Source organism: Vicugna pacos, chromosome 14, assembly GCF_048564905.1.
Source record: "Vicugna pacos chromosome 14, VicPac4, whole genome shotgun sequence".
Taxonomy (NCBI): domain Eukaryota; kingdom Metazoa; phylum Chordata; class Mammalia; order Artiodactyla; family Camelidae; genus Vicugna; species Vicugna pacos.
In genome coordinates this window covers 20,860,346-20,888,146 of record NC_133000.1, presented here as the reverse complement: position 1 = coordinate 20,888,146, position 27,801 = coordinate 20,860,346, and the positions used below count along the sequence as shown (strand labels likewise).

General features: G+C 38.1%; 1 protein-coding gene across 1 annotated transcript in view; it reads right to left on the bottom strand.

Annotated features, from left to right (window-relative positions):
- VWA8 (von Willebrand factor A domain containing 8) overlaps positions 1 to 27,801 on the bottom strand; it is a 295,349-nt gene that overhangs the window by 74,749 nt on the left and 192,799 nt on the right. Inside the window, exons 36-37 of the mRNA XM_072976319.1 lie at positions 20,576 to 20,657; positions 17,054 to 17,258 (exon numbers count right to left, since the gene is read on the bottom strand). Of these exons, the coding sequence (XP_072832420.1) occupies positions 17,054 to 17,258; positions 20,576 to 20,657 (287 nt within the window). The remainder of the gene's footprint in view (positions 1 to 17,053; positions 17,259 to 20,575; positions 20,658 to 27,801) is intronic.

The following is a 27,801-nucleotide window of genomic DNA, read 5'->3' as shown; positions in this document are numbered from 1 at the left end:
AACTCAGAAGTGGCTTTATTTATATATATATACATAATTTATAATTATAATATATTCATATAATATATGAATAGTAAATACAAATATAAAATAGAAATCAGTAAATACAAATACTTTATCTACCTAAATATTTCTCAAGCTGGGCTTGGGTGAGGAGAGTTATATTTGGAGTCTTGAGGTCTGTTGCTGTTTAATCTTGAGAGCAGTCATAAGCTTATTCTTACCAGAGATGTGCAGATGACTTTTATACTTTTAAGTAATTATGGGCTATAGGACAGGAAAAAAATTGTATTTTTAGTATTAAGCAAGCTGGAGTAACAATAAAGGCTGTGATTTATTACTGCGAAATCGCCCTTATAAATTTTGTTCAGGGTTCCATGGGTTAACTCAAACCAGACTCAGAACACACGCATTTGCTTCTGATATCATGTCAGGGCTTTCTCTTTCTGGGCAAGGGCTCTTACGTAAATGCAACGGCAGGGTGGTTGAGGCGACGATGACTCACAGGCAAATGCAGCACACTTCCCCTTTGGCTAGCACAAAACCCATCTAAGCTTCAGATTTTCCTACCAGGGCTCTGTAGATGCCATTGTTCTCTGTGGGGAGGGTTAGTCAACCCACACCAGCAATGTGAAATAGGGGGCCTTTAACAGCCCTTACAACAGACACATCTAAAAGGAAAAAATAATGAAAATCACCCCGTAATAGTAAGTTTTTTTTTTTTCCACTTGGGGGAAAACCCACATTGTCAAGAAAAGACTTGCCAGCTTCACTCAGAACCCTGGTGACTGGGAGGTCTCAGAAGAAAAGTGTAATTAGAATATTTATTTCTGCCCTATATGCACTTAGAAAACCAAGCATACATTTACGAGGTATTCACTCTAGGAATTAAACAGAAGATAAAATTAGCGGATGCTATATATCATCCTTGGCCTGATTATCCTCATTTTGCATTCGGTAAGAGTCTTGTTGTATGAAAGTTATGCTGAGTGCAAAACAAGATAAACCTAATGCGTCTTGGCCTCCAGGAAGCCCTAACCTAGAACTAAGTCATCAGCTGTCACCTGGAAGGTAGTTGTCAAAATTATGGGGGAAAAAAGTCATGTGGTCGTTTTTTGCTTTTTCAGTATTTCTTTCAGGGTATTTCCCTTATTCCTGACATGTGGCTCAGATGGGACTGACATGGTCCTCACTCATCTCAAACCCTAGAAGTGGAGACATGACCTAGGTCTGACCAGTGAAGAGGATGCCACCACTTTGGTCACAGTGATCGGTTCAGAGGTGGGCATGTGATGTCACAGGCCTATGGAACACTTCTGAGGGGCTTCTGCTGAAATGACTGGCGAAGACCTGCCCCTTTGGCTGGGAGTCCCAGCTACGAAAACCATGTCGTGCGTGGTGCTACCAGGGCCATCTTGGCCACCAGAGGGAGACGGATTTGCAAGAGTAAAGCCACCTCAGAAAAAGCTCAGCCAAGAGGAGAGAGTCTGGGTCCTGTGACACAAGTTGAGCCCTCGGTTTGAGGTGTACCTAAGGTCTGGGGACTTCTTGCTTATACATCTGCCAATAAATTCCTTTTGTAGTTTAAGTCAGTGTGAGCTAAATTTTTGTTACTTTTAATACCTTTTATTTTTGCATAATCTGGAATCACACGGAATAAAATGGAGGGAAATTATTCTTCAAAGGGATGGAGGGAAACTATTCTCTTAACTGAAAGCTTAACCCTAGCATTCCAAATATATTCCCTAAAGTCATAAAGGCCATGCAACAAGGCTGTACCATGAGTCAGATTAGAATTACATAAGGTTCTTGTCCTAACAGATCTACTACACAGAGTGGTGAATTAGAGCAAAGAAAACCAGGGACACAGAGACTGGCAACTTACTCAAGTATTAAAAGATTTTGAATACATTTAGGGACTATTAGGTTAAGCAAATTAAAGAAGTTTCTTTATTGGGACTTCTCAAAGCCAGATGTTTACTAACTGTAATTTCCTCTCTAAAAGTCTTCTAGGTTATACAGTGTTTTCCAACGGCTCGAACATGGATTCTTTATTAAAAAGCACTCTGAGAGTATGCTTTTGGAAACATCTGACTATATGTATTTCTAAAAATATAGCTTATCTGTCCTGATCATTTTGCTCCATCTCTCTGTTCTCCTTAGCATCGAACCATTTTCATGGTTTCAGTGAAAACCTCCATGCTAAAGGTCACTGGAACTCTCGCTAGCTTAAAGTTCTAGTCCAATTGTTAATTTCCAAATACTGACTGCACACTGTCAATGGACTCTCTCACCACTACCTCAATCTCAGCATATTTAAAATACCTTAACCCTATCTCCTTTCCAACTTTCTTGATTCCTTCAACGATCTGCCATTTTGCCAGACATCCAAGCTAGAAACGTGCAAAATGTCTGCTTCTATGTCCCATATTCAGCCTTTCTCCATGGACTCACACCTGGTCATGACCTTGGCCTCATGGTTGCCCTGCTTCACTCAGGGTTCTTTTCCAGAACGCACACCACCACCAAGTCCATCTTCCTAAAACAGCCTTTACTTCATATACTTCCCCTGTTCTATGATCTTCTGTAGCTCCCAGGCAAAGGGAACCTAAAAATCTCACTGGGCCTTCATGCAGCCTGGTTTCTCTTGTTCAGGTGACTCCTTATTGCACCATTCTCCCAAAGACACCATTTGTTGCAGTTAAGTTTGTCTTACAATATTCTACAGATGCGCTTAAGACAAACCAAGGGTCTCTGCGGTGAGCTTCCTTTCAACTGCTTTTCATCATTTTTAAAAATTTTTACTTTTTTAAATGGAGGTACTAGGGATTGAACCCAGGACCTCGTGCATGCTAGGCATGTGTTCTACCACTGAGCTATACCCTCCCTCTTCAACTGCTTTTAAAAATGTCCTGTGCCAGCAAGACCATGCTGAATCCTAAACCACACCCTGTCTTCTGAAATCCCCCAGCCTGTGTGTTTCTGGCAGTCCCAGGCTCAGCTCTTACTCCCGCCTCTGCTCTGGTGTCCACTCCCCGGTCTCCTTGGGAGAGCTGGTATTGAAACTGGATTTGCCCTCCGGGCTTTGTGCTTGCATCACATTGGCTGTGATGTTTGTTCACTGCTCCTCTGGTGTCCGCACTTACGTCACTCCTGGATTTGTGGTGATCCGAGCACAATTCTTTCTCTTATTAAGGAAATACACAGTGCTCACTTGTATCCATGCCTGTGGTCATTTTTTGGGGGAGTGCCTGGAATGCCCTTCCCTCTCCTTTGGAACTATCCAAGTACACAAATAAAATAAAAGTTCATCCCAAGCCCCATCTCCTTTGCTTATGAATTTCATCTGCATAGGCGCCTCTCCTCTTAACTACTGCAGCCGGGACCCCAACTCCCCAATTTAACTTTTTTTTAATGGAAGTATAGTCACTTTATCATGCTGTGTTAATTTCTGGTGTACAGCATAGTGATTCATATATATATATTCCTTTTCATATTCTTTCTCATTATAGGCTATTACAACCCAATTTACCACTGAACTACATGTTCTTTTGTACCACTTGCTGCTTCACAAGTATCTGTCTCACTTCCCCAACCATCTAGCATAAACTGCCTGAGTGTAAAAACCATGTTTCATATTTCAGTATCCCTTCCACCCTCCGCAGGGCCTACACTGGAGGCTACAAAGCAATGTTCCACAAGAACATTCTGGCTGTTTCTCCAGCAAATATCTATTGTTTGTCTGTAACTTCCTTCATTCAATAGATGACAGCCTGCCAATGCCACAAAGAAATTCTACAGCTTGGATCACCATCATCTCTCTAGGAAATTAGGGTTTTGTTGACTTTCCTAAAGCCAAGTCTAGAGCATAAACACTATAACACTGTTGTTGTTCTGTGAAAATCAACTAGAACTATGGGGGCGGCGGGGGGCAGAGTTTTTAAGGAACAGAGATTCAACTAATACAGCCATTGGATTGCAGACCTATTGACAGGACAGGAAAATTTCCCCAAGGATAAAAGCATTAATGATAACAAATATGTAATTATATTTGGATCTACAGGTATCGATGGTTGTTTGAAACTTGGGGATGCTGGAAGGCTATTCACTAGTCCAGACTGAGATTATACTTAAAAGTTTTTACTGTATTCATATGTAGACAAATATTGGTCAATCAGTGCATTTAAAAAAATGCAGTGACAGTTATTTTGTGGGTATATAAACATGGCTGAGATAAGGCTGATAGTTGGTTAAATAAACTCATGGGAACACAGCAGTTTGGGGAAAAAAAGCAACTTCTAAGTGAATGAACTGCCAGCTTCTTCTGGGACAGATCAGCTAGTCCAGTTCCTCTCGCTTTTGTGTTGCAGCCAGGCGTCTGCTCTGCGCTGCGGGCTGTGGGCTTCATACTCCCACCCTCTTCTCTCTGGGATCCAATGCTTTGAGCAGTTTTTTTTGATGGAAGCAGAGAACATTGCTGGTTCAGTTACTAGGCAACCCTAGAGGAAATATAAGGGCTGTGCTCTGCCTGGAAAGTGAGCAGGAATTACACAGGAGGAAACCCATTCTCATGCCTCTGTCTTCCTACCGGCATATCCTATAGAGGTCAAATGAAACAATTCTAGAAAATCATTTTAACTTCATCAGACCGTGCGCTTTTTCATGTGTTTAAACTTCCCAGTGAGACAACTCACTAAACCAGTGCAGTTCTAAAAGCTGACTCGGTTAAGCAAAGAACCAGCAAAATGAAACGACCACAGATTTAACATAACCTGTCTGTCAACAAGGAATGGTGGCATGTCTCTACTTCTCTCTGTGTCACCTGACCTCTGCCTTTTGGATGTTCTTTTGCTTAACCACAAAACATTTTTAAAAAATGATATGGAGATAGGTAAACGCTTGGGAATCTTGCCTTCCTGCAATCACAGTGCATAATGTTTTCGCTGGTGACTGGAACTGATGATCACCCTTCTTAAATTTGAGAAGTATCAGTTTTCTTCTAAACACGCCACAATGATTCAACTACATACTTGAGCAGAAGCTGTATTTATGTGTGGGTCCTGGCTGGAATTGTGTTAAACCAATCTAGAGAGAATTGACATCTTTATTATGTTGAATCTTCTAATCTATGAACTTGGAATATCTCTCTTTTTATTTAACTCTTTAATTTCTTTCACTAGCGTTTTGTCATATTCTGCATACACATCCTACACATGCCTTGTCAGATTTATACCCCAGTATTTCATTTTTAGGGGGATTTAACTTAATTTTGGTTTTTAATTATTAATTGCTAGAATATAGAAATATGACTGAATTTTGACCATGTTAAACTTACTTGTTAGTTGAAAGAGCTGGAGGGTTTTTTTGCTGTTTGTTTGTTTATTTTTTAGGGTAGATTCTGTGGGATTTTCGAGGTGGGCAATTGTGTTGTCTACAAATAGTGACAGTTTCATTTCTTCCTTTCCAGTCTGTATGCTTGCATTTATGTTTCTTGCTGCTGCACTGGCTAGGAATTCCAGTCTGATGTTGACTAGGAGTGACGGGTGTATGGGGCGTGGTCGTCTCTGCCTTATTCCCAGTCTTAGGGGGAAGGCACTCAGTCTTTCTCCATTAAGTGTGGTGCCAGGTGTAGGGTTTTTCCAGATGCCCTTTATCAGGCTGAGGAGGTGCCCTTTTACTTCTAGATTGCTGAGGGTGCCCACTTTCATTTTCAGTTGGCCTTGAGTCAAGGCCAAGAGATTCTGGAAGAAAAAGGGAAACACAGCCAGTTCAATGGTGGTTCAGATTCTGGACTTCCTCAGTCCATCTGCTACCACTTCTTTTCCAGAGACCTCAAACAGCTGCTTAATGCATCCTGTCCAGACTGTTGCGGATTCAGTGGGAGAGACAGTGTAAGCATGTGCTCGCTCCATCTTATTCAGAACTGGTACTCTTGAGTCATATCAAAGTGAAATATGGAAAATTAATCTGTTTATTCAGTTCTACTAAAAATACTTTTTTTTAAAGTGTCTAGGATCCAAAGATGAGTTAAATTAGACCTTTGTTTGATGGCTACTCTTATTCTTATTTACCTGGTGAACTCCTACTTCTTACTATTCTAAACCAATTTTTAATTTTTATCAAAGTAATAAATGTAAATAGCTTAATAAGTCAAATAGTTCTACAAGATGTATAACAGAAAAAGCAACCTTGAGCTCCACCATCTTCACCCCCAATTCCCACTCCCCAAAGGTAGCCAGCTATTTCAACTGTTTACTATGTCTCTGCTATTTACCATCCTATTTCTAGGTAATATTCTTATATTCTCTTTATTTTTTTATTTCAGACATTGTCTATTGACTTCCTACTATAAAAGGTGAGGATTATCTCACCTCTCTCACCTTGAATACCCATTACTATTTCCCTCCCCTTATCCTCCTAATACAGTGCTAACATAAACTTTGGTTAAGTCAATATTAATTGTTTATTATTGCTATATATAATGGTAATATATTACTATATGTAGTAATAGATGTTACTATATTTCTAATTATAATAATACATATCATTATATATTTATTACACTCTTACTATATATAATTTTTTATTTTCCTCACTTATATGTACTCTTTACTAATTCTTAGCTCTACTTTATTTACCTATTGCTAATTGTTCCCCAAATTCCCCAGCAGAGCTGTAAAATTCCCTCAACATTGTTATCCTGTCACATTACCAGTTCCTTTTATTCCCCTTCAAGGTATCTGTTCTTTCTGGAACCCTGCTTTCCCTCTTTGCTTTGGAGTGGTTGTTTTCGGGCACAGCTGTCATCCTAGAACAACATCCTTTTACGATCATACCAGGAACTACCTTTGTCTCTTCCCTGGCTAAAATAATTCTTTCTACTCTTCCTCCCTTTTTCTTGATTTATTCCGTCCTTTTGTTGAGAATACATCATACAGTAGCTTTCCGAGAAAAAAAAATGAAAGTTTCTTTTTTTGAGATTTGCATATTTAATAATATTTTTAGCCTACCCTCACATTTGATTAATAGCTTGGCTGGGCATAAAATTCTAGGTTGGAAATAATTTTCCTTCTTTCCTTTTTCTTTTAGCTTCCAATGCTGCTGTGGAAAAGCCTAATGCCATTAGGATTTATAACACATTTTATATAACCTGTTTCCTACTTTCCCCAACTTAGAAGCTTTCAGCATTTTCTTCTGACCGACAGGGTTCTAAAATTTCAAGTGGTTATGCTCTGGGGTGTCAGTGTGAGTATGTGTGTTTTCCACTTGTTATATTGAGCATCTGGTTTTTAGTTTAATGCAATTTTCTTAAATTACTTCTTGGGGTCATTTCCTGTCCTTTCATATTCTCTTTCTGGAATTATTGATCAGATAAGACTTATCTTCTTTCTTTTACTTTCAATTTCTTTGTCTTTTGGGAGAGTTCTCTGATGTCCAGTCTTTTCTGTTGAATTTATTTCTGCTACCGCTTTTTAATCTTCAAGTGATCTTTCTTATTCTTTGACGTCTGCTATGTTAAAACAGTCTCATGTTTCATTTTATAATATTTTCTCTTACCTCTCTTAGAATATCAGTTGTCACCTTGTGAAATGTTTTCTGGATCATTTCTATTTCTGTTCATTTGTTTTCATTTCCATCTTTCATATGAGGCTATACATTAATATTTAAGAATAAGACATTAAAAAGTAGACTGAAAAAAATTTTTTTTCCTCATTAGTTAAAAAATAATTTTTTTTTTTTTTTTTTGTATAAGAGCAGGGCTTGCCAACAAGTGGGTCTTTGTGTAAGGTTACTAGGGAGAAACTTCCAAATGTCAGCATCAGAAAGGCTTTTCTCTTGGGCATGTTAGTTTCTCGAAAGGATTTTTCCAGTCTCTTGTTTAAGGGGTATAAATATGGATGCCAGCTTCATGAGCTCTAAATAAGGAAAGCAGAGTTTCACTTTATCTTCTTATTGGCTATATGGTCTCACTCTTGTGCTTAACTGTGTAAATCTCCACTGCAGCTTCTGTCTCTTGCAAGGATGGAGGCGAGCCGGCTGCCCAGGTGCATAAGCTAGAGAAAATCTGTATTTCTAAATGACCTCAATACGGGCCAAATTAATCTTCTATTTTCAGTGCTGCCCTGAATTCTAACCTTTGGAACATGGTGCCTTCCAGCCCCGATGCTTTATGCGCTTCCACAGAGTAAAGCTTGCGTCTCGCTGGCTTCCCCCTCTGAGGAATAGTTTTTAGTTCTCTCCAGTTGTTAACTCAGTCAGTCACCCATGTATTTCCCAGTCCTCCAAAGTGTTGTTACATCTCTTGTTCTCTTTGTCCTTGTGATTTTATACCTTTTTTTGACCCTCTATTGTTCTCTTACTGGGATTCTGGCAAGAGGTAAAACTAACCATGTGTATTTGATTTGTCAGGAGTCCTTTCCCCTTCCTTAAAAAGCAGATTAAGGTATTATTTTATCTTGGAACTCCTTCCAAAGAAAGAGTTGTAATTCTTTGCTGTCCTCCGATCTTTTAACCACCTTTCCATCACTTTCTTCATCACGCTGCACCATAGTTTATTTGGTTATAGCTCTACTTGACTGTAAGTTCCCTGACTCTGTACTTGTCTCTAATTTCTTTCTTTATCCTAGTGACTCTAGGTGATCAACAGATGTTAATTAAATACATAAATGAAAGAATGAGTGGAGCTATTCAAAGAGAGAGGTTAGAGATGGCACTTGTGGCCTGACCTTGTAAGGCAAGAGAAAATAAAGAGAGGGCCATTTTTAGAATGTCAGAAGGAGAGACAAATGAACACTGCATACAGAAAAACCAGGAAAGGCAGCTCCAAATTTGGCTTGCTCTTTACTGTTCTCACGACTCAGGCTGAGAATGATGTATATTTTGCTGTGTGTTTTTCGGTCCCGTTCTAAGTTGTCTTTTGCATGAGACTAGGCACTCTAACCTTCTGCTGACCTATCACTGACTTCCTGCTTTTCCTCAAGCAGACAGGTTCAGGCACACATCTTTTTTTGAATTCCTTTTTTGGGCCTGACCAAACCTTTCCTAAATAGGATTATAAACAAACCTCACTCCGAACGCTAAGATAGATGACGAATTATGTAACTCATTGGGTCATGACTGAATATGAGGTGTTTGGGCAACACCGCTTCCTTTTAATTTGGCTTTGTTTCCACACAAGCGTTAAAGAATTCTATAGCCTAATATGAGCTAAATTCTACGTTTCTAATTTTTATTGGTTCACTGAATACTTTGTGCCAAATATGAATGCATTTCATCTTTACATCAACTTTGCAAGGTATGACGGTATTCTCTTTATATCATGACTGGAAAATGAGGATTAGAAAGAGTAAGTAATTTGCCGAAGATCATATAAAAAAGTGATATGTGGGTTTGAACCTGGGTTTGACCACTGCAAATTTTATACTTTTAAACAATAGGCTATACTGCTTATGAACAAAATTATAATTTTATCTATAAATGTAAGAGCAAGGTTTTATTTCTATAATGATTGTGATGTGTTGATTATACATAACTATATATAATGAGCTTAGAACCATAAAAATCTAGCGCCATTGACTGTCAACGTATGCATTGCATTTGCCATCTCAGTTTATAACTGATATGTTACAGAATTTGTTTTCCTTATACTTTAAATAAACATTACTAAAATTGCTTCTTTACTTGCTGATTATATTGTTAAACAATATGCAATGAGGATATAGTACCAGATAAAATAATGATAAGGTTTATCATGAGAGAAAGGAGTTGAAATATTTCTGCTGCTGAGGATTTGAAAAGCAATTTCCAAAGGTAAGACCTTTTCTAAAGTGTAAAAGCTAAATGATATTTTTATTTTTAATATTACTCCAAAACTCTAATACCTACAGTTTTCATAATTTATAGGGTTATCTTTTTTTGTTGGATATGCACAAAAGTTTAATGAAAATTCACAGCCTCTCTAAACTTGTAAGCTTGTTGATTTGCTTGTCTCGGTGAGGTGGTGGCTGATTTAATTTTAGTTATATTCAGCAATTACTGACAAATTTGTGATCCAGGAGAAGCATTCCTTGTGGAGGAATGTAAAAATTGACTGGCAATTTCCTTCTGAAAGAGCTTATAAGGAAGGAAGCCCTTACGCACAAACTCACAAGCGCATTCCTACTTGAGGACAGACTTCGCTCCAATTCTTTGCTCCAACTGAATTCTTGGTTCAAGAAGAGCATTGCCAGTCTAACTGGGACAACTGCAGGCTTCAACATCTCCCAGAGATAACATGACCCCATCTTATCCGTGTTCTCGGTATCTCTTTCTCTTTTCTTTTGCCTTTCTCTCTTCTTACCCACTTTTCCGTTGTCTTATTTCTGAAGGACCTCGCGGTTAGGCTGTTATAATTCTCCTTGGGGAGTTAGTTAAAGGCTTAATCAAGCCAGCGGCATGCTGGAGCCAGATTATGCTAGTTTGCGGGAGATGCTTCTTAAATATTCAGAAATTCTGTGAGCAGACTGTTAATATTTGGTAGCTTTAAATCAGCCATGGAGGGAGAAGTTACATTTTGAAAGTTGGCAAACATTATAACCTGCTCCCCACCCAGAGAGTGGTTTATCCGCACACAACTGGGTATTACACTCTTGGGGGGATCTTGCATTTTCATCAGGTACACCTGAAAAATCTTATTCAAAATCTAGGTTCCAAATGAATGTCTATAGCTGGCATTTCTCCAACAGGAACAAGCAAAGGAAAACTTGTTAGAGTCATTGTCCAAGTGTTACCACCGAGGCAAACAGCCAGACCATCTGAATGAAAACCCATTCTACTGACACATCACTAGGAGATACGGTGGAAAATTATAAAATTGAAAAAAAAAAGTATTGCCTTTCTGGTCCAAGGATTCCCAAAGATATAGATATGAATAACAGTCCTATAAAATGTGTATCACTCTACAACAATGAGCCACTAAATCAGACTGTTAAGTATTTTAAGAGTTACTGACCAAAGCAAAGAGTGAGGTACAAGAGTGGACCGTGCTTCCTAAAAAGAACAAAGAGTTGTAAACCTCCACAGAGGATCTGGAGATAACATAGACTGCAGAGTGAAAAGCTAAATTTACTAACAGAGTGTTGAGTTAATAATCTAGCGGTTTCCAAAACTGAAAGTTGGCCTTAACCTCTTACCAAGGTCTTAAAAAATCATTATCTGTCGAACTTGTGGCTAAAGAAAAGGCCAGGCCTAGTTACCAAAGTACAGCAAACCATATTTACTCACATTCCTAAAATACTGCCTTTAAAACATTAGTGGTGCTTAATATAAACTAGTTATCTTTTCTACGCTTCTCTATACTTTTAAATATTTACTGTATCTACTGTATATCAGGCACTATCTTAACTATAAGAACGAGTAAGTTCCAGTCCCACACCGTTTCAAAGATTCTATCAATTTTTAAAGTATATAGTTAAGAAAGTACTATTCAAAGGCCTCAAAGAGATTCTACCAGTAATATATGAAGGATTTAATTTCTGATTAGCTTATTGTAATTAGACAATAACATTTGAAAGCTTTTTGCCACCATAAGAACAGTCACCAGGAAACATATCCCATGCTCCTGGATTGGAAGAGTCAATATTGTTAAAATGGTCACCCAGCCCAAGGCAACCTACAGATTTAATGCAATCCCTATCAAATTACCCAGGACATATTTCACAGAACTAGAACAAATCATAATCAAATCTATATGGGACCACAAAAGATCTAGAATTGCCAAAGCATTACTGAAGAAAAAGAAAGAGGTTGGAGGAATAACTCTCCCAGACTTCAGACAATACTATAGAGCTACAGTCATCAAGACAGCATTGGTATTGGTACAAAAACAGACATATAGACCAATGGAACAGAACAGAGAGCCCAGAAATGAACCCACAAACTTTTGGTCAACTCATCTTCGACAAAGGAGGCAAGAATATACGATGGAACAAAGACAGTCTCTTCAGCAAATGGTGTTGGGAAAACTGGACAGCAGCATGTAAATCAATGAAGCTAGAACACTCTCTTACACCATACACAAAAATCAACTCAAAAATGGATCAAAGACTTAAACATAACACAAGATACAACAAACCTCCTAGAAGAAAATATAGGCAAAACATTATCTGACATACTCAAAAATGTTCTCCTAGAACAGTCTACCCAAGCAATAGAAATAAAAGCAAGAATAAACAAATGGGACCTAATGAAACTTACAAGCTTCTGCACAGCAAGGGAAACCATAAATAAAACAAAACGACAACCTAAGGAATGGAGAAAATTTTTGTAAATGAAACTGACAAAGGCTTGATCTCCAGAATATATAAGCAGCTCATATGACTCAATAAGAAAAAAACAAACAACCCAATCCAAAAATGAGCAAAAGACCTAAACAAATGAAGAAATACAAATGATCAATAGGCACATGAAAAAATGCTCAATATCACTAATTACCAGAGAAATGCAAATCAAAACTACAATGAGGTATCACCTCACACCAGTCAGAATGGCCATCATTCAAAATTCCACAAATGACAAATGCTGGAGAGGCTGTGGAGAAAAGGGAACCCTCTTACACTGCTGGTGGGAATGCAGTTTGCTGCAGCCACTGTGGAAAACAGTACGGAGATTTCTCAAAAGACTAGGAATAGACTTATCTTATGACTCAGGAATCCTGCTCCTGGGCATATATGCAGAAGGAACCCTACTTCAAAATGACACCTGCACCCCAATGTTCACAGCAGCACTATTTACAATAGTCAAGACATGGAAACAGCCTAAATGTCCATCAACAGATGACCGGATAAAGAAGCTGTGGTATATTTACACAATGGAATACTATTCAGCCATAAAAACCGACAACATAATGCCATTTGCAGCAACATGGATGCTCCTGGAGAATGTCATTCTAAGTGAAATAAGCCAGAAAGAGAAAGAAAAATACCATATGAGATCACTCATATGTGGAATCTAAAAAAAACAAAAACAAAAACATAAATACAAAACAGAAACAGACTCATGGACATAGAATACAAACTTGTGGTTGCCAAGGGGGCGGGGGGGTGGGAAGGGAAAGACTGGGATTTCAAAATGTAGAATAGATAAACAAGATTATACTGTATAGCACAGGGAAATATATATAAGATCTTCTGGTAGCTCACAGCAAAAAAAATATGACAATGAATATATGTATGTTCATGTATAACTGAAAAATTGTGCTCTCCACTAGAATTTGACACATTGTAAAATGACTATTACTCAATAAAAAAATGTTAAAAAAAAGAATATGAAAAAGATTAAAAAAAAATAGTCACCAGGAGTTGTATTCTATTACATACATATGCTGCATCTTCTTTATCCATTCATCTATTAATGTGCACTTAGGATGCTTCCATATCTTGGTAGTTATAAATAATGCTTCCATTAATAGAGGGGTGTATGTATCTTTTTGAATTAATTCTTATTTTGTGGTTGGCTTTATTCCTTTGATAACTATGTAAGTTTAAAAAGCTAAAGCTCTAAATGTTCTTAGAAACAATGAACAGTACATATATATAAATTAAAAAATACTTGCACTATATTGTGTATATGTCTTTCCATGCAATATATTGTGTATGTGTAGTTAAATTGTAACAGTTCTACCTAATAAAACTGAAAAATGAAAAAAAAAATAGACACCAGAGGATTTTTAGAGAAGACGATTTGATTGAGGAAAACTGTGGTGTAGCTTTAACAGCCTCTTGGGAGGAATCCAAAGGTAACTAATTAAAAATATGAAAACTGTGTTTATAGAGAATACTATTAAACTGAGTCAGAAAAATTTTGCTTATAATTAACCTGTGCTTCTGAAAATATGGAGTGAAAAGTAGTAAATATGAACGTGTAATAATGGGCTATAGCTGTTTACTATCAGAAAAACACATGTTCCTATCAAAGTATGTAAAATTAATGAATGCGTTTTATATGCAGCTCAATAAAAACTTTCCTGCAAGCTGGACTCATGAAGGAAAACTGTCAATGAATGCATTAAACGAAAACAAAAATTCAAAGCAACAACAGCGCCAGAACTAATACCTCTCGAAGGCAGAGATGCAGCAAAATCACACAGGAAAGTGACAGAGCATGTAACTGATGTAGTTTATCTAATTCTTCTCCTGATACCTTGCACAGGAAGCAGGGAACGATGGGAGCCCATGAGTGGTGACTGGCGTGGCAGGTTCACTGCTGACCGAAGGGAGCATCTCACGACCAAAAGGAATTGCCCCAAATGGGCATGGATAAACCTCCATTACCAGCAGGTCTGAGGCTGCCTCAAACTACTGGGTGTAAATCAGGCCTTTTAATTTCCATAATGTCAAGTAAGTCCATTTGGCCACTAGATGGAGATCAGGTTACTCTGCCAGTGACAGGGAAGCTGCTAGCCGTCAGCAAGCGATAAATGTGGTGCTAAGAACCTACTCTCTTTTCTCCATACTTCTATGGAAGGTATTTTCTCCCAAATCAGGAGCAGACCTATGTTGAATAAACGGTCCACAAACAAGGAACAGGTTAAAGGATCGAATAGCAGTGTGGCTGCAAAAGACACACTTTTACTTGTTATTACCATTGTCCCTGGAATGATTCATACTTAGATTTGGTTGTGCAAACTACTTGTAAATAATAACATGAGCTGGCCTAAATAAAAGCAATTAAATATGCTGTCTCATTATCTGCCAAGCAGTGAGAAGGAAGAGGAGAGATGTGACCAAAAATGAACACAATGGCAGATTATTTGGACAATGAATTCTGTCTGTTTAGACATAAAGATGTATGTTCATAACTCGGTTTGAGTATGTTTATATAAGTATATATTTTCAATATCAACAAAGTGGATCAAGGAACATCAGAGATGGAAAGAGAACGTTAGATAACACCTATTCTAATTTTCCGAATGGAACTATCACTCATATCTGAATTATGTGACTTTATTACTGAATAAGTCTTATTTCTATTATTGCTGAACTCTGAACTGGAGACATAAAATTATACACTTCCCAGGAGGTGTTTGGTTTGAGAAGGATCAGATATCGCCCTACATACTATAGCTAAACATTTTGATTATTTTTGAGATGTAAGATACTATATTCCTGCTCATTTCTAACTTAAGAACTACATATGTTCACTCAACAATACTTACTCAGTTACATAAAAACAAGTGAAAAATTGAGACAGTTAAAAGAAGAACTCCATTTGTTATCAGAAAGCTTCAATTTCATATACATGAGTATGAGCATAAAAAAAGCATATTAATTGCCTACTGTGTACCAATCACCATGCTAAAGAGCTGGGACTACAAAGATGCACAACAGATTCAGAGATGTCACTGGACAGAGAAGAGCTACATGGCTAAAACACAAATAAAGGTTAATTTTTGTAGCAGCAAAGACCAGTTACCAAAATTATGAGTAGCATTCTTTTTAAAAATTCTATTGTGAAAGATAATTTAGGTCACAAATCTTGCCCATAGGGAAAGCATGATCTTTGATCTCTAGAACACAGGAGACATTGAAATAACATATAAGAATCCAAATATAATAGTATTTACTAGTAGGCATCAATTACTGTAATGAAAAAGGAGCTTAATTCAAAGGGAGATGAAAGTAATCTTTAGAATAATAAAAGAAGCAGAACCATAGTTACTTAATTTTCTAATTAATGTTATGGATAACGACCAACATTCAGTCTGTTGCTGTGACAGATCCACTGCACTTAATAACATGTTTATTTTAGAGTAATACATTCATTTTAGCTTAATTAAATTAATATATTCATACCCTTTCAAAAGGATTTGAGGTTGCTGCCCTATACTGGTTCATAATTTTCAAAAAGTTCTGATAAGCTAGAAATATGTATTATTCATTCACAAATATATACATATATTTCTCACTTCTTTAAGGAAAATCACAAAAATAGCTGAATAAAATAGTAATTACTAATCAGAAATCAATAGATTAGTTTGTGGAAATTTATCTTGTTAACTGGTTCTTTGCACAGCAACACAGTTGGCAGGAACCTACCTTTCTCTTTGCTGGATAAAAATGAAATGTAAACAGAGAAGTTTTCTCCTGAAGGTTAAAATGAATAAAACCTTTTTCTTCTGAAGAATAAAATAAATTACAAATAAAATAAATCCTTTTATAATACAGTTTAGTATTTTTTGTTTGTTTGTTTTGTTTTTTTCTGGGGGGGGGTAATAAGATTTATTCATTTATTTAAAATTTTTTTTTAATAGAGGCACTGGGGATTGAACCCAGGACCTCGTGCATGCTGAACACATGCTCTGCCACTGAGCTGTACCCTCCCCTCCGCGGTTTAGAATTTATGTGTACACTGCCTTCCTTACTGCTCACATTAGTTCCAGACAGCAACGAATCTCGCCCGTGATAAGGTGGTGACTGAGTCATTTCTGAAGCTGTGGAATTCACTTCCACTTTGGCGACCTGTTGCCGTCTTTCTTTCTAGTGCAGGGTTGGGTCTGCTTATTATGACTGCTGAACTCCCCTTATCTGGCAATAAGGGAGCTGGTAAAAGATAAAAACCACACACACACATCTCTGCTGGATGCATAATTCTGCTCATCTTCTCTAGTCTAAAAGTTTTGGCCTTATAGTAATACACTGAATTTTAGATGCTCAGTATTTCTGTTTCCTTGGTAGCACGTGGCGATGCTGACGACAGTGATACGAGTGAGAACAGATGCAAAGGTGGTACTGCAAACTGATTAAAGCTCAAGGCTAAAAAAATCAAAGTTGATGCTTGTATCTGCATGTTGTGAGGTGAGGAACCTATATATTTAAGCACTGACAGGCACAAAAGCACATTTTTACTATCCAGAAGGAAACGTTTGTCTTTTTCTGAGTCCAAAAATTATTTTAGCTATCTAAGCAATGACATTTGAGATACTGGGTGGGCCAGAACTTTTCACGACTGCAGCATTTGGAACTAATTTTCTAACTGAATGTGTACCTTTAAGAGGTAAGGTGGAGTCAAGTGTTACCTGCATATGTCTGTCACCTTCTTGTCCAATCATGTTCCTCCATTCCATGAGTGACCGCTGCAGATGTTCAAGTCCAGTCTCCCAAAGCCTGACGCGACCTGCCATATCAACAGTAACAACGCCACCTTTGCCCCACTCAGCCAGCAGTGCATCTGTGTCCGAAATAGTAGACAGCCACGTGGTATATGGCGAGAGAGATTCTGATCTGAAAAGGAGACCACAGTGTTCAACCACCTGGAAGTCCAGGTAATGGAGCTTGCTGAACATGATACGTTCATTACACTTGCTATAAAGAATTCTCATAGTAAGCACATTAAAGGATACGATACCAACAGATTTATCTGTAAGGAAAAAATATACAATTATTTATTGGTTATTTATATATTCCTATATTTGTGGACCCCCAGATGACATTAGCATTCGTGGTCAGGAAGAAAGGAACTCCAAACCAACTCACACCCTACACACCTGCAGGACTCACTCCTTAGGGGTCAGTGCTGAAAGTGGTGTCTTGTTTATGTGTTTTAGCCACTTTCACATTTGATATTTTGCCTTTTCTAACTTGGAAAGTTATATGGATTTATCAGAAGGAATTTATATATTTCTTATTTATATACTTCATACATATTCATATTTCTGATATAGACAGTCACTTCTAGGAATGCAATTTTTACCTATAAGAGAGACCTGCATTCTTCCTCTATCTGAGTATAGCTCTCACTATACAAAAGAAACAGAGTTAGAATTATAAATTTTAATTGCCAGCATTGGCTCTCTATAAATACAGCTGATATTTTTCGTATGAAATACATGGTCTAAAGGGATGGTTTCATTGGATAATAAAAACATAATAAACTGTCTGTAGATTTATGAAAATCACAAAACTACTACACATATTAGGCAAATTCTTATAATATACTAAAGAATAAATCAAGACTACTTTAACATTTTTTGCAGTCTCCCTTAGTAGATATGAAACAGAGTGACAAAGTCAGCTACTCTGGGACACAGTGGTCTTAGAAAATGTTTATATAAAGAGGACAATAACAGCAGGATGGGACCAAGTGTTCCAGAACTGCTTTGCAGTACTAGAAGGACTCAAAGGATATAACACTGGGCATAATACAGGATTCATCTCTTGGTGTTCTCTGAAAAAATGTTTGCCTTAGGAAAAGAATTAGTGGGCACAGATGATGACGTAAAAGGCTATTAAAGAATAATGAAATTTATCCACCTAAAATTCTGATGCTTGAAATTCTGCCACAAGCACTCAAGGTGTCTGATTCTATTGAGCACAGTACCTACTGGTTGCATATTTAATTTTCCACCAAGAAACTTTAAATTTATAAGGACAATTTCTTTAATATATTAACAAAATGCTGAACAATCACATATTTACTACAAATTTGCACACCAGGTCTAGAATCTCTTCTTCACCCCCCCCTTTTTTTTTTTAAAAAAAGCACATCCCCCTACACAAATTAACAAAGTCTTTAAGGAACACAAAGAATTATAGCAGAGTGAAGCCCAGATTTATATACAGCCACATATCAGAGCTAAGTAGTGTCATTTTACAAATGGAAATAATACAAACATTTGAGGAATAACGCTCAAATTTTACTGAGGGCGACAGAGACGTATTCATTTTGGCCCTGCGGTTACATATAGTTTTCCTGTATTTTCTGTTATTTGAGGTTAGCCATCAAATGGAAAATTCCTGCTATCTAGCAGATTGCTAAATTTAAGCAACGAGCAACAAAACTGAAATCCAGATGGGTTGTTCCCTTGGATTACACAGATGCCAAAAATGGCGATAGTTAATCTCAAGAGAAACTCAGGATATACTGACAATGAACAGGCTCTAAAACACGTGGCACTGGAAGTCTGACAAGTCCAAATTGAGATGTTCTGTAAATGCAAAACGCATACTGGGATTCAAAGATTCAGAGGAACAAAGGAATGCAAAATATTATTAATTTTTTTATATCAAATACATGTCAAAATAGTAATACTTTAAACATAATGGGTTAAAAAGTATTATTAAAAATATTTTCTTTTCTTTTCTTTTCTTATATTCTTTTTACTTTTTAAACGTGGCTACTAAGAAAATAAAGTCACATTTATGGGCCACGTTCTATTCCTATTGGACAGCACAGCACCAAGTGAAGGAAGTATGCTGACCAGCTGGCTCTGACTATATACAGCTGCTCTTCCAGACTTATTTCCAGGGCAGGTATAACATGGTTCACACAGAAAGTTAAAAGAGAAAAACACTGAAATCAAAAGCTAGGGCCAATGAAGGAGAAATTAAGAGAAATATTGAAAAAAGTCATCATGCTCTAGAAATTTAAAAAAAAAGTTGTTCTTTGCTTTTGTTACGTGAACCAATAGTATATTTTAATGAGCATACAATTAACACAGAATAAAAAATTTCCACAAATGACGAAAACCCATTTTTCATTAAACTGACATATTAAAGATGTTCCTAGAAGGTACACTTGTATATGTTGGAACAAGTACATCTATTTCTTTGAATAATGCTTTTGTTATTCATGTTTCTTGAACCTGACGGAAGGGTCCTAAGAAATGAAACTGGGTTTCTGGGTTATTTTGTACTGTTCATGCTGAGTGATTTTCTTCTAGGGTTGGAGTGGGTCAACAGGAGGTCTGGTGATATCTAGGTGACTGACAAGTTCCAGGGTCCCTGGCTTTCCTCTGACACTGGAAGGTTCTCCAAGCTTCCTGCCCTTGATTTCAGGTGAGGCTTTCACCACTGTGTCATGACGGCTCAGCTGCCTGGGAGGAAGTTTACGTGAGGAGGGGATGTGACATCAATATAGACAAAAGCAGGTCCGCACTTAGGTTGAGAGAGGGAGATCAGGCATGGATGCATCCAGAAAGGGATGCGCTACAGGTGAGGACTCCTGTGTTTCTCAAGGAAGAGATGGAGCATCACTGTTTCTCCTTTCATATCCTTAGTCCAGCTGGTTTGAATTCTTTGCTTCCACCACTGGACAATAATAAAAGCAGCCAATGACAATGAGTTGCATTCCAAATCTCTGGAATCCTTTGGCTAGTGTATGGTCTTCACAACTGCAGATGCACAGTGACATCTTTAAAAACACTATTAAACAAATGCTATTTAAATTTCTTTGACAGTTGGAATACATTTACCTCGGAAAACTAATATCTGAAGTTAATAAATAGAAAAATTTTTTTGCAGTACTAAAAATGCTGTTTCCAAAAAATTTATCATTAGGACAGATCCAAAAAGAGAAATGAAGGCTTGAAGGCTGTTAGACTTATACCCATGTAACATTTGAACATTTTTCCAAAATGAAAATAAAAATGGCAGTAAAGAATGTAGAACAGCAAGATATAAACCAACTGTAACTGAAAAAAAAAAAAGAGCTTGCTATTTAAGGAAGCAAAAAAAGCACACATTTATTCAAGGTACTTGGTAAGAATTCACTCATTTTTTATCTGACATACAAGCTAAGAACAAAGGTGAAAATGGATTACCCAGGAATAGGGACATATCGGAGTTTCTTTGATTGGAGATCAGTGACTTCTATATAGCCAGCTGTTTGTGGAGGGGTAACATCTGCAAACAAGTCAAGACAAGAGCTGAGTGTTAAATTACTGCATGATACAAAAACAGGACACAAAGAAAGCATGAATGCTGCTAAAAGTGGAATGAAATTATCAGTAGCCTAGAGCAGAACCCTGAGACCCACGTGACAAGGCCCTGGGCCGGCCAAGTCCAGCTTCAAGGCTAGACTCTCAGAGTTATGCTTTTGTTAGGGGAAATACAGAGACTGTCAAATGGATGCCTGCTTGTCTGTGATTCTTCGCTGTCCGAAAATTACCCCAGTTCTTTTCGCTTTCTTTGATGGAGTCCCAGGATGGGTCAACGGTTTAGCACTTATCGTTTATCTGAAAACAGTTCATCATTTGAATTCTGTTTTTCCATCTGAGGAAGTCACAATGATGATGGTATAACATCATGGAATCAGCACCCACTTTGAAATCAGACTGGCCTGGTAGAAAATCCTGGCTCTGACATTCCCTAATTGAGTTTTATGCTGGTCAAGTTAGTTATCTCTTGAGACCTGCCTTCATCATTTGTGAAGGGATAACTCAGACACTCAGCATCTGAGTATCATCAACATTATTCACCTCCAATCAGCAGTTGCTCAATCCACAGTGACTGTGACTATCAGCCCTGCAGACAGGAGAAGGTGAGGTGAGAATCAGGCAGTGGGGTGAGGACTGTGGGTCTTGAAGAATATGAAAAGGTGGGGAAGGGGAGGGTGATGACGTATGTGGGCCAGAGTCCCCAGCCCCAATTCTAGAGTCGTCTCCCAGCAAATACCAGGGGTCTACTAACTTTTTTCCCAAAGCCCTGAGTGCCACCACCCTCCTCATCCTCACCAGCTGCCACCACTGCATCAGGACCTCTGCTTTAGTTTATAGATAGTGTTTGTAACACTGACAGCAACAAGGACCTAGGATTCCTATTTGAGAGGTGAGGACGCTGAGACTCACAGAAGTCAGAGAATGATGGGACTTACTGAGAAAGTCACAGAGATGGCTTTCAACACCAGGCCTTTCTCTCTTCTGGCTTTGAAATCTCTGCTCTGTCCAAAAATCTACGTGGCCCCTACCTGAGCTGACCGTAGGGCAACAATTTTAAAAACAGCCTTATTTTTACAAAATCTTGGTCACTACTGTCTCTTTAAAAAAAAATCACCCCTACAAAGAACTCATACGCTTAAAGATTTTTGTCTGTTGTCTCTTGTTATCATTTCTTTTTTTTAATTAAAAAACTTCTTTATTGAAGTACAGGCAGTTACAATGTGTCAGTTTCTGGTGCACAGCACAATGTCCCACTCTGATTAGGATGAGATGTTCAGAATGCTCACACTGAATATACCCAATGTTGTTTACAAAAAATAAGAAAATCAGCATTTCATTTTGTGTTTGCAGCTGAAGGCTTCTGAGTAGGCTGTCTGACTACCTCACTCTAACTCTTACTTATTCGACAAATGTGGTTGAGCTTACTTTGCACCAGACACAATACGAAGCACTGGGGACTGAGACGAAAGAGATGTGTGTGGTTCCTGCCCACAGTGTACAGAGGAAGGTTCCCCTCAACTCTTTTTTAAATCGTTGTGAGCCGTTATGGTCTTGGAAAGGATTCCAGGGTGGGAATCAGAGCCCTGGGGCCAGATATGAGCTGCAGAGCTAGGCAAGGCGTAGTCTCAGAGGCAAAGTGATCAGATCAGGAGGAAGGGAAGGTAACACCAGGGCCAGCAGAGGGTAAGGAAAGAGAGTCACTATGGTCATCTGACCACCCAGCCAAATCAGCTGCCCCCAGACGGCCATTCGTATAAAGCCAACATGCTTATCATAAGTCACGCACCCCCTGCACTGGAAATGCCGCCTGGGATGGACGGTCGGTCTTGGACAATGTTTTGTACCATGTATCATTTTGACAGTTCCTGCTGCTAGGACTTAACTAAGCAGTGGGTTGAATTATTTATAGACCCCGGGTTCTTTGCCAAAAATGATCGGTTACTGAAGCAGCTGGGATGACTAGACTGCCTAGCTAACCAAGTTTCATTCGGTTTGCCATTTACATGCACTCTCTTTTTCGTAAGTTGTAGTATTAAGCTGAGCTACTGCCATCAGTGCTTTTAGACTGCCTGGGAGAGCCAAGTAAGCCAACTTATTTTGAAGTAGCTTTTTTCGACAGCTTTCTTTTCTTTCACTGTGCAAATTAATTCCACGGCAATAAAGAGGATGAGAAAATGCAATAATGGCCGTGTCTATTTCAGGAGAAAGCAAGAATTTTACTCCTCATGTTAAAAAATGTTTTCACGTATCAGAAAAGGCAATTTGTGGCTACAAAACACTTTATAAGAGTGGTGGTAATGGTAAGGGCTTGAAAAATAATCAGAATTGATGTTTACTGATTTGAAGATGAAGTCAGCTCAGAATACATGATTGAATTAAGGAAATGAAAACCGTGGCCAGATTTCCCTTCAAACTTAGCCAAATCCTTGTCTATCCATTTTAAATGTTTCAACGCTGTAGAGAGGATGGAAGCTTAGGAAATTTCCATTACATTTATAATCCAGGTGGATTTCGAAGATAAGTATAAACTATATTTAGGGATTAGTTCTCTAACGATTAAAGAGAAGTCATTGCCACAGTGTTTAGCACACAGTTCCTGTGAAGAGTGGGGACAGCTTGTATGCACGGTGCCAAAGTTAGGAGGAGGTATAAAAACTGTCAGGCAAAATAACTACGAGCAATTTCAGAGGGAAGGGGAAGTTATACATAAAAAAATTCACTCCTTCAAGCAATGTAATTTGATGTACATCTGCTAACTACTAAGGCTTCACGCACTCCTGCATTCACAGATTAAAAGAGCGATGTGTGCCCTGCAATCATGCTGATACTAAATCTTTGAATTTACTCACAGTTCAAAAAATAGTGTACAGCTTTCAAGCAAGAGTCATTATTTTGTGATTAAAGAGCTGAGGCCTGTGATTAAAAAAAAAAAAAGCTAACATTTAACTAGAAGAAAAATGATTGGAAGGAAAATGCAAATCTCTCCCCACCTGCATTAACCACAAGTTATACCATCTTGGTAAAAGCCACCAGGAGGGCAGCCTTTACAGCCTCTATAGATTTCTTTAATAAAAGGTTCCCACCAATCAGATGGTTGGATTCTATTTAATGCAAAAAATTAACTTAGTTTGAATTTTCATCAGAGATCTACATGCACACAGATTCAAGAGTCAAACAGGCTGAAAGAAAAAACTGTGCTGACTTCACTCCTCTCAGCCCTCATTTCCTGCTCCCAGAGACACTTTCAACTTTTCAAAGCTGTTTCTTTGTTATTCACCTTCATCTTTATGGTGCTGTCTTGATGTTTTCGCTTTCGGCATTATTTATTGACTTCCCACCACGTCAGATGAGAGTTAACTCTTTTTCATACACCCTCCCTCCTGCTCAACACCTCATTTTCCCATCCCCTAATAAATTTATATGATAATTTTTGGTTAGATCAACATCCAGTACTTATATTGATATGATTATACAAAAGCTATTCACAGCTGAGCTATGTCTTATAATAATATTATTGCTTTTTCTTTTCATGGAGTGAATAATCACGTCTTGTTGTTGGTTTCATTTTTCATGTACTGAGCACAAATTCAGCCTCCACATATTTCCTACTGTTGACATTTCTAAATATGTTCAAATATATTGGTTTTATCCATTTGACTTTCTTGAAGGCACTGCTCCTGGAATCTTTTCACTGTTTGTAACATCAACTGGTCGACCTCTAGGTCTGTGCACAGCTAGCATCCTGAGATCTCCCTTCACCATTCTCTTAGGTATTTTTTTTTTTATACAGCCCACTTAAAAAAAAATCTTCCTATGTGTCAGACACTATCAGGCACTTTATATACATTCAGAATCTTTAAGGAACACACTTAAACAAATGCAGGGACATAAAACTCCCAGCAACCAAGAGAAAAATGGCAAAAGGTATAAACAGGCAATTTTCGAAAGAATCAATCACAGCACATAAAAAGATGCTCAAACTTACTAGAAATCAGGAAAACGCTCAATGAAAGGTCTGACCCCTACGAGAGAAGATGAGGATGGAGAGCATCCTTAGCTTTTCTGCAGCTGGAACAACTTCAGGAACAACTTGGTAATTTCACTCTCAGATACATACCCTACAGACTCTTCACATATGTGCAAGGAGACAGGTACAAGAATACTTGTAACAGCAAAAAAAAAAGAAAAAAACCTAGGAAGAACCTAAAGGTGTATCAACAAAGAACAGATGAATAAACTGTCTTGTGTACAGCAGAGAAAATAAATGAGGTAGAGCTGTCAGTGTGCATATTGCCGGAGATTCTCTCCCTGACCAATGAAGGGGAGCAGGTTTCGCCACCACAAACAGGCCACTCTCCCAAATGAGGATTATTTTGAGCTATTTTTGGGGGCAATAAAAAAAGTCCAGCAGGTTCAGGAAAAGCTCTTTACCTCCCCCTCAATGGCCTAAAGGTACACGGGAAAGAAGAACTATACCAGGGAGAGAGCTGTTTCCAGAAATACCTTTTTAACTAAGAAACTTAGTCACATAAAAGGGCACCTTCATTCTCTAAACATCTCCTCTGCCTTCCTGTGAATGGCATTCCTCCCCTTTGTACCCCCAGACCCCAGGCCTTTCCACAGCTCAGGAGGTTACATAAGCTCCAATTACCAAGCTGCCTTTTGAGTCTTCATATCTTTATGGAATTTCCATTCACATGTAATTTCTTCCCCTGTTAATCTGTCTTATATCAATTTAATTATTAGATCAACCAAAAAACCTAGAAGGGAAGAAGGGAACAATTTTCTACTCCTACCCCTAACTCTAGTCAGGTTCTTCTGAACCCTCCTTCCAATGAGGCCCTGACTTTGGGCTTCCATGTTCATCTCTGCATTGTCCAGTTTTAGCAAGAATAATGCTCAGTTAGCTTAACCAGAATGCCCCAGCCTCAATACCTGATGGGGTTCCTGATCCTCTACCATCTCCCAGGTAATAGCTGATCACCCTGGCCTTCCTTCAGCAAGAATCCTGTTAGGATGATTTAGTCAGAATCCTCCCTTACCCCTGATTTCCTCTTAGTAATTTTCCATCCACTGATCCTCACCAAAAAAACTGGAGGACCTATACCATCTGACTTTAAGACAAACTCTGAAGTAGCAATCAAGAGAGTGTCATATTAGTGAAGGGATAGACACATAGATCAATGGGACACGACAGAAAATCCAAGAACAGGTCAGTTGATTTTCCACAGAGGTCCAAAGCAATTTAATGGAAAAAGGACAGTCTTTTCAGCAAATGGCGCTGGAACAATGGACAATCCCCATGCAAAACACTGAGTCTCAATCCACACCTTGAATCATGTAAAAAAAAATTAACTCAAAGTAGGGTATAAATCTAAATGTAAAATCTAGAAATATGACATTTCTAGAAGAAAACATAGGACATTTGGCCCTTCACCAAAATGGGAAAAATGTTTGGAAAGCATGTATCTGATACTGGACTTGTATATAGAACGTATAAAGAACACTCAAAAGTCATTAAAAAGAAAGCAAACAACCCAATTCAAAAAGTGGGCAGAAGACCTGAGGACACATTTCACTAACGAAGACATACACAAAAAGATGTTCCCAGCATTAGCACTAGGGAAATGCAAGTTAAAGTCATAACGAGATATCACTACCAACCTATTAGAATGGTGAAAAACTGACAATACCAAGTACTGGAAAGATGGCAGAGCAACTGGAACTTTCACCCACTGCTGACAGGAATGCAAAATGGGATTGCCACTTTGGAAAACAGCTGGGCTGTCTTATCACATGATGTAAAAATGTCATTTCTAGGAGTTTACCCAAGTGAAGCAACAACTTAAGTTCACTTAAAAATCTGTGCACAAATGTTCACAGAAGTCTTAATAATTATTGCCTCAAACTGGAAACTACCCAAATATCTATCACCTTGTGAATGGATAAACCAACTGTGGTATAGCCACACAATAAACTACTACGTAGCAATAAAAAAGGAACAAACAACTGGTACACACAACATAAGATTCTCAAATATATTATGTTAAGTGAAAGAAGCCAGACTCAAAAGACCACATACTGTTTGATTCTACTCATGTGAAGTTCTGGTAAAGGTAAATCCATAAGGACAGAAACCAGATCAGTGGGGGTTTGGAAGTAGGCAGAAGGCTTGATGGCACAGCGGCATGGGGGAGGCTTTTATGGGGAGATGGACCTGTTCTCTATCAGTTATAGTGATGTTTACACGACTGTATTTATTTGTCAAACTCACACCACTATACAAACAAGGTGAATTTTACTGGATGTAAGCTGGACTTTAATAAGAACAAATGAGAACAATAAAATACTTGAAAAACATCACTCAGTCTGATGTGTGGGGAAAGACTGGAAGGTGGAAGTCTGTCAGGAGGCTACTGCAATATTCTAGTTAAAGATGGTGGTGATTTGGATGCTGGCAACAAAACTGTAGACAAGTGGGTGGATACAGGGTATCATAGTAAGGATGCATCAAAAGGACTTGGTGATTGATGATGGGTTAGATGCAGAGGAGGAGGGAGAAGAAATATGGGGAATGACCCCCAGGTCATTCTGGGTGGATGACAGCATACTGAATTCTGGTATAGAATTTCTTGTAATTCCTGGAGTGCTCTGTCAGGTCTCTGTATCTTTCACCCGGGGTCCTCTCTTCCTGGAACAATTCCTTCACTCCCGCTCACCCTTCAAGAGTCAGCTCATAATCACCAGTCTGGGTTGTAAGCTTCTTTGTGTTAACATATCACCGTGTGAACACCCGTATCACAGCTCTGTACTGTAACTGTCAGTGCACACACCCGATTCTTCCACCATAGAACATATTTTAAGGAAATGGTGATTTATTTGAAAGGAACTAACTCTAACATTATCATATAACCAGGACTTTTAAAACCCAGTAATTGATTATTATAATACATTTAGTATTATATTTATGAAGTCTATACTAATATAATGAATATAAACACAGGACAATATATTACTACCACTATGAGGCAAATAATAATCAGTGGCTTAATGATGCAAAATTTTCATAATTATCCTTTATAATGAAAGCCAGTGTGGTTCAGTAAGAA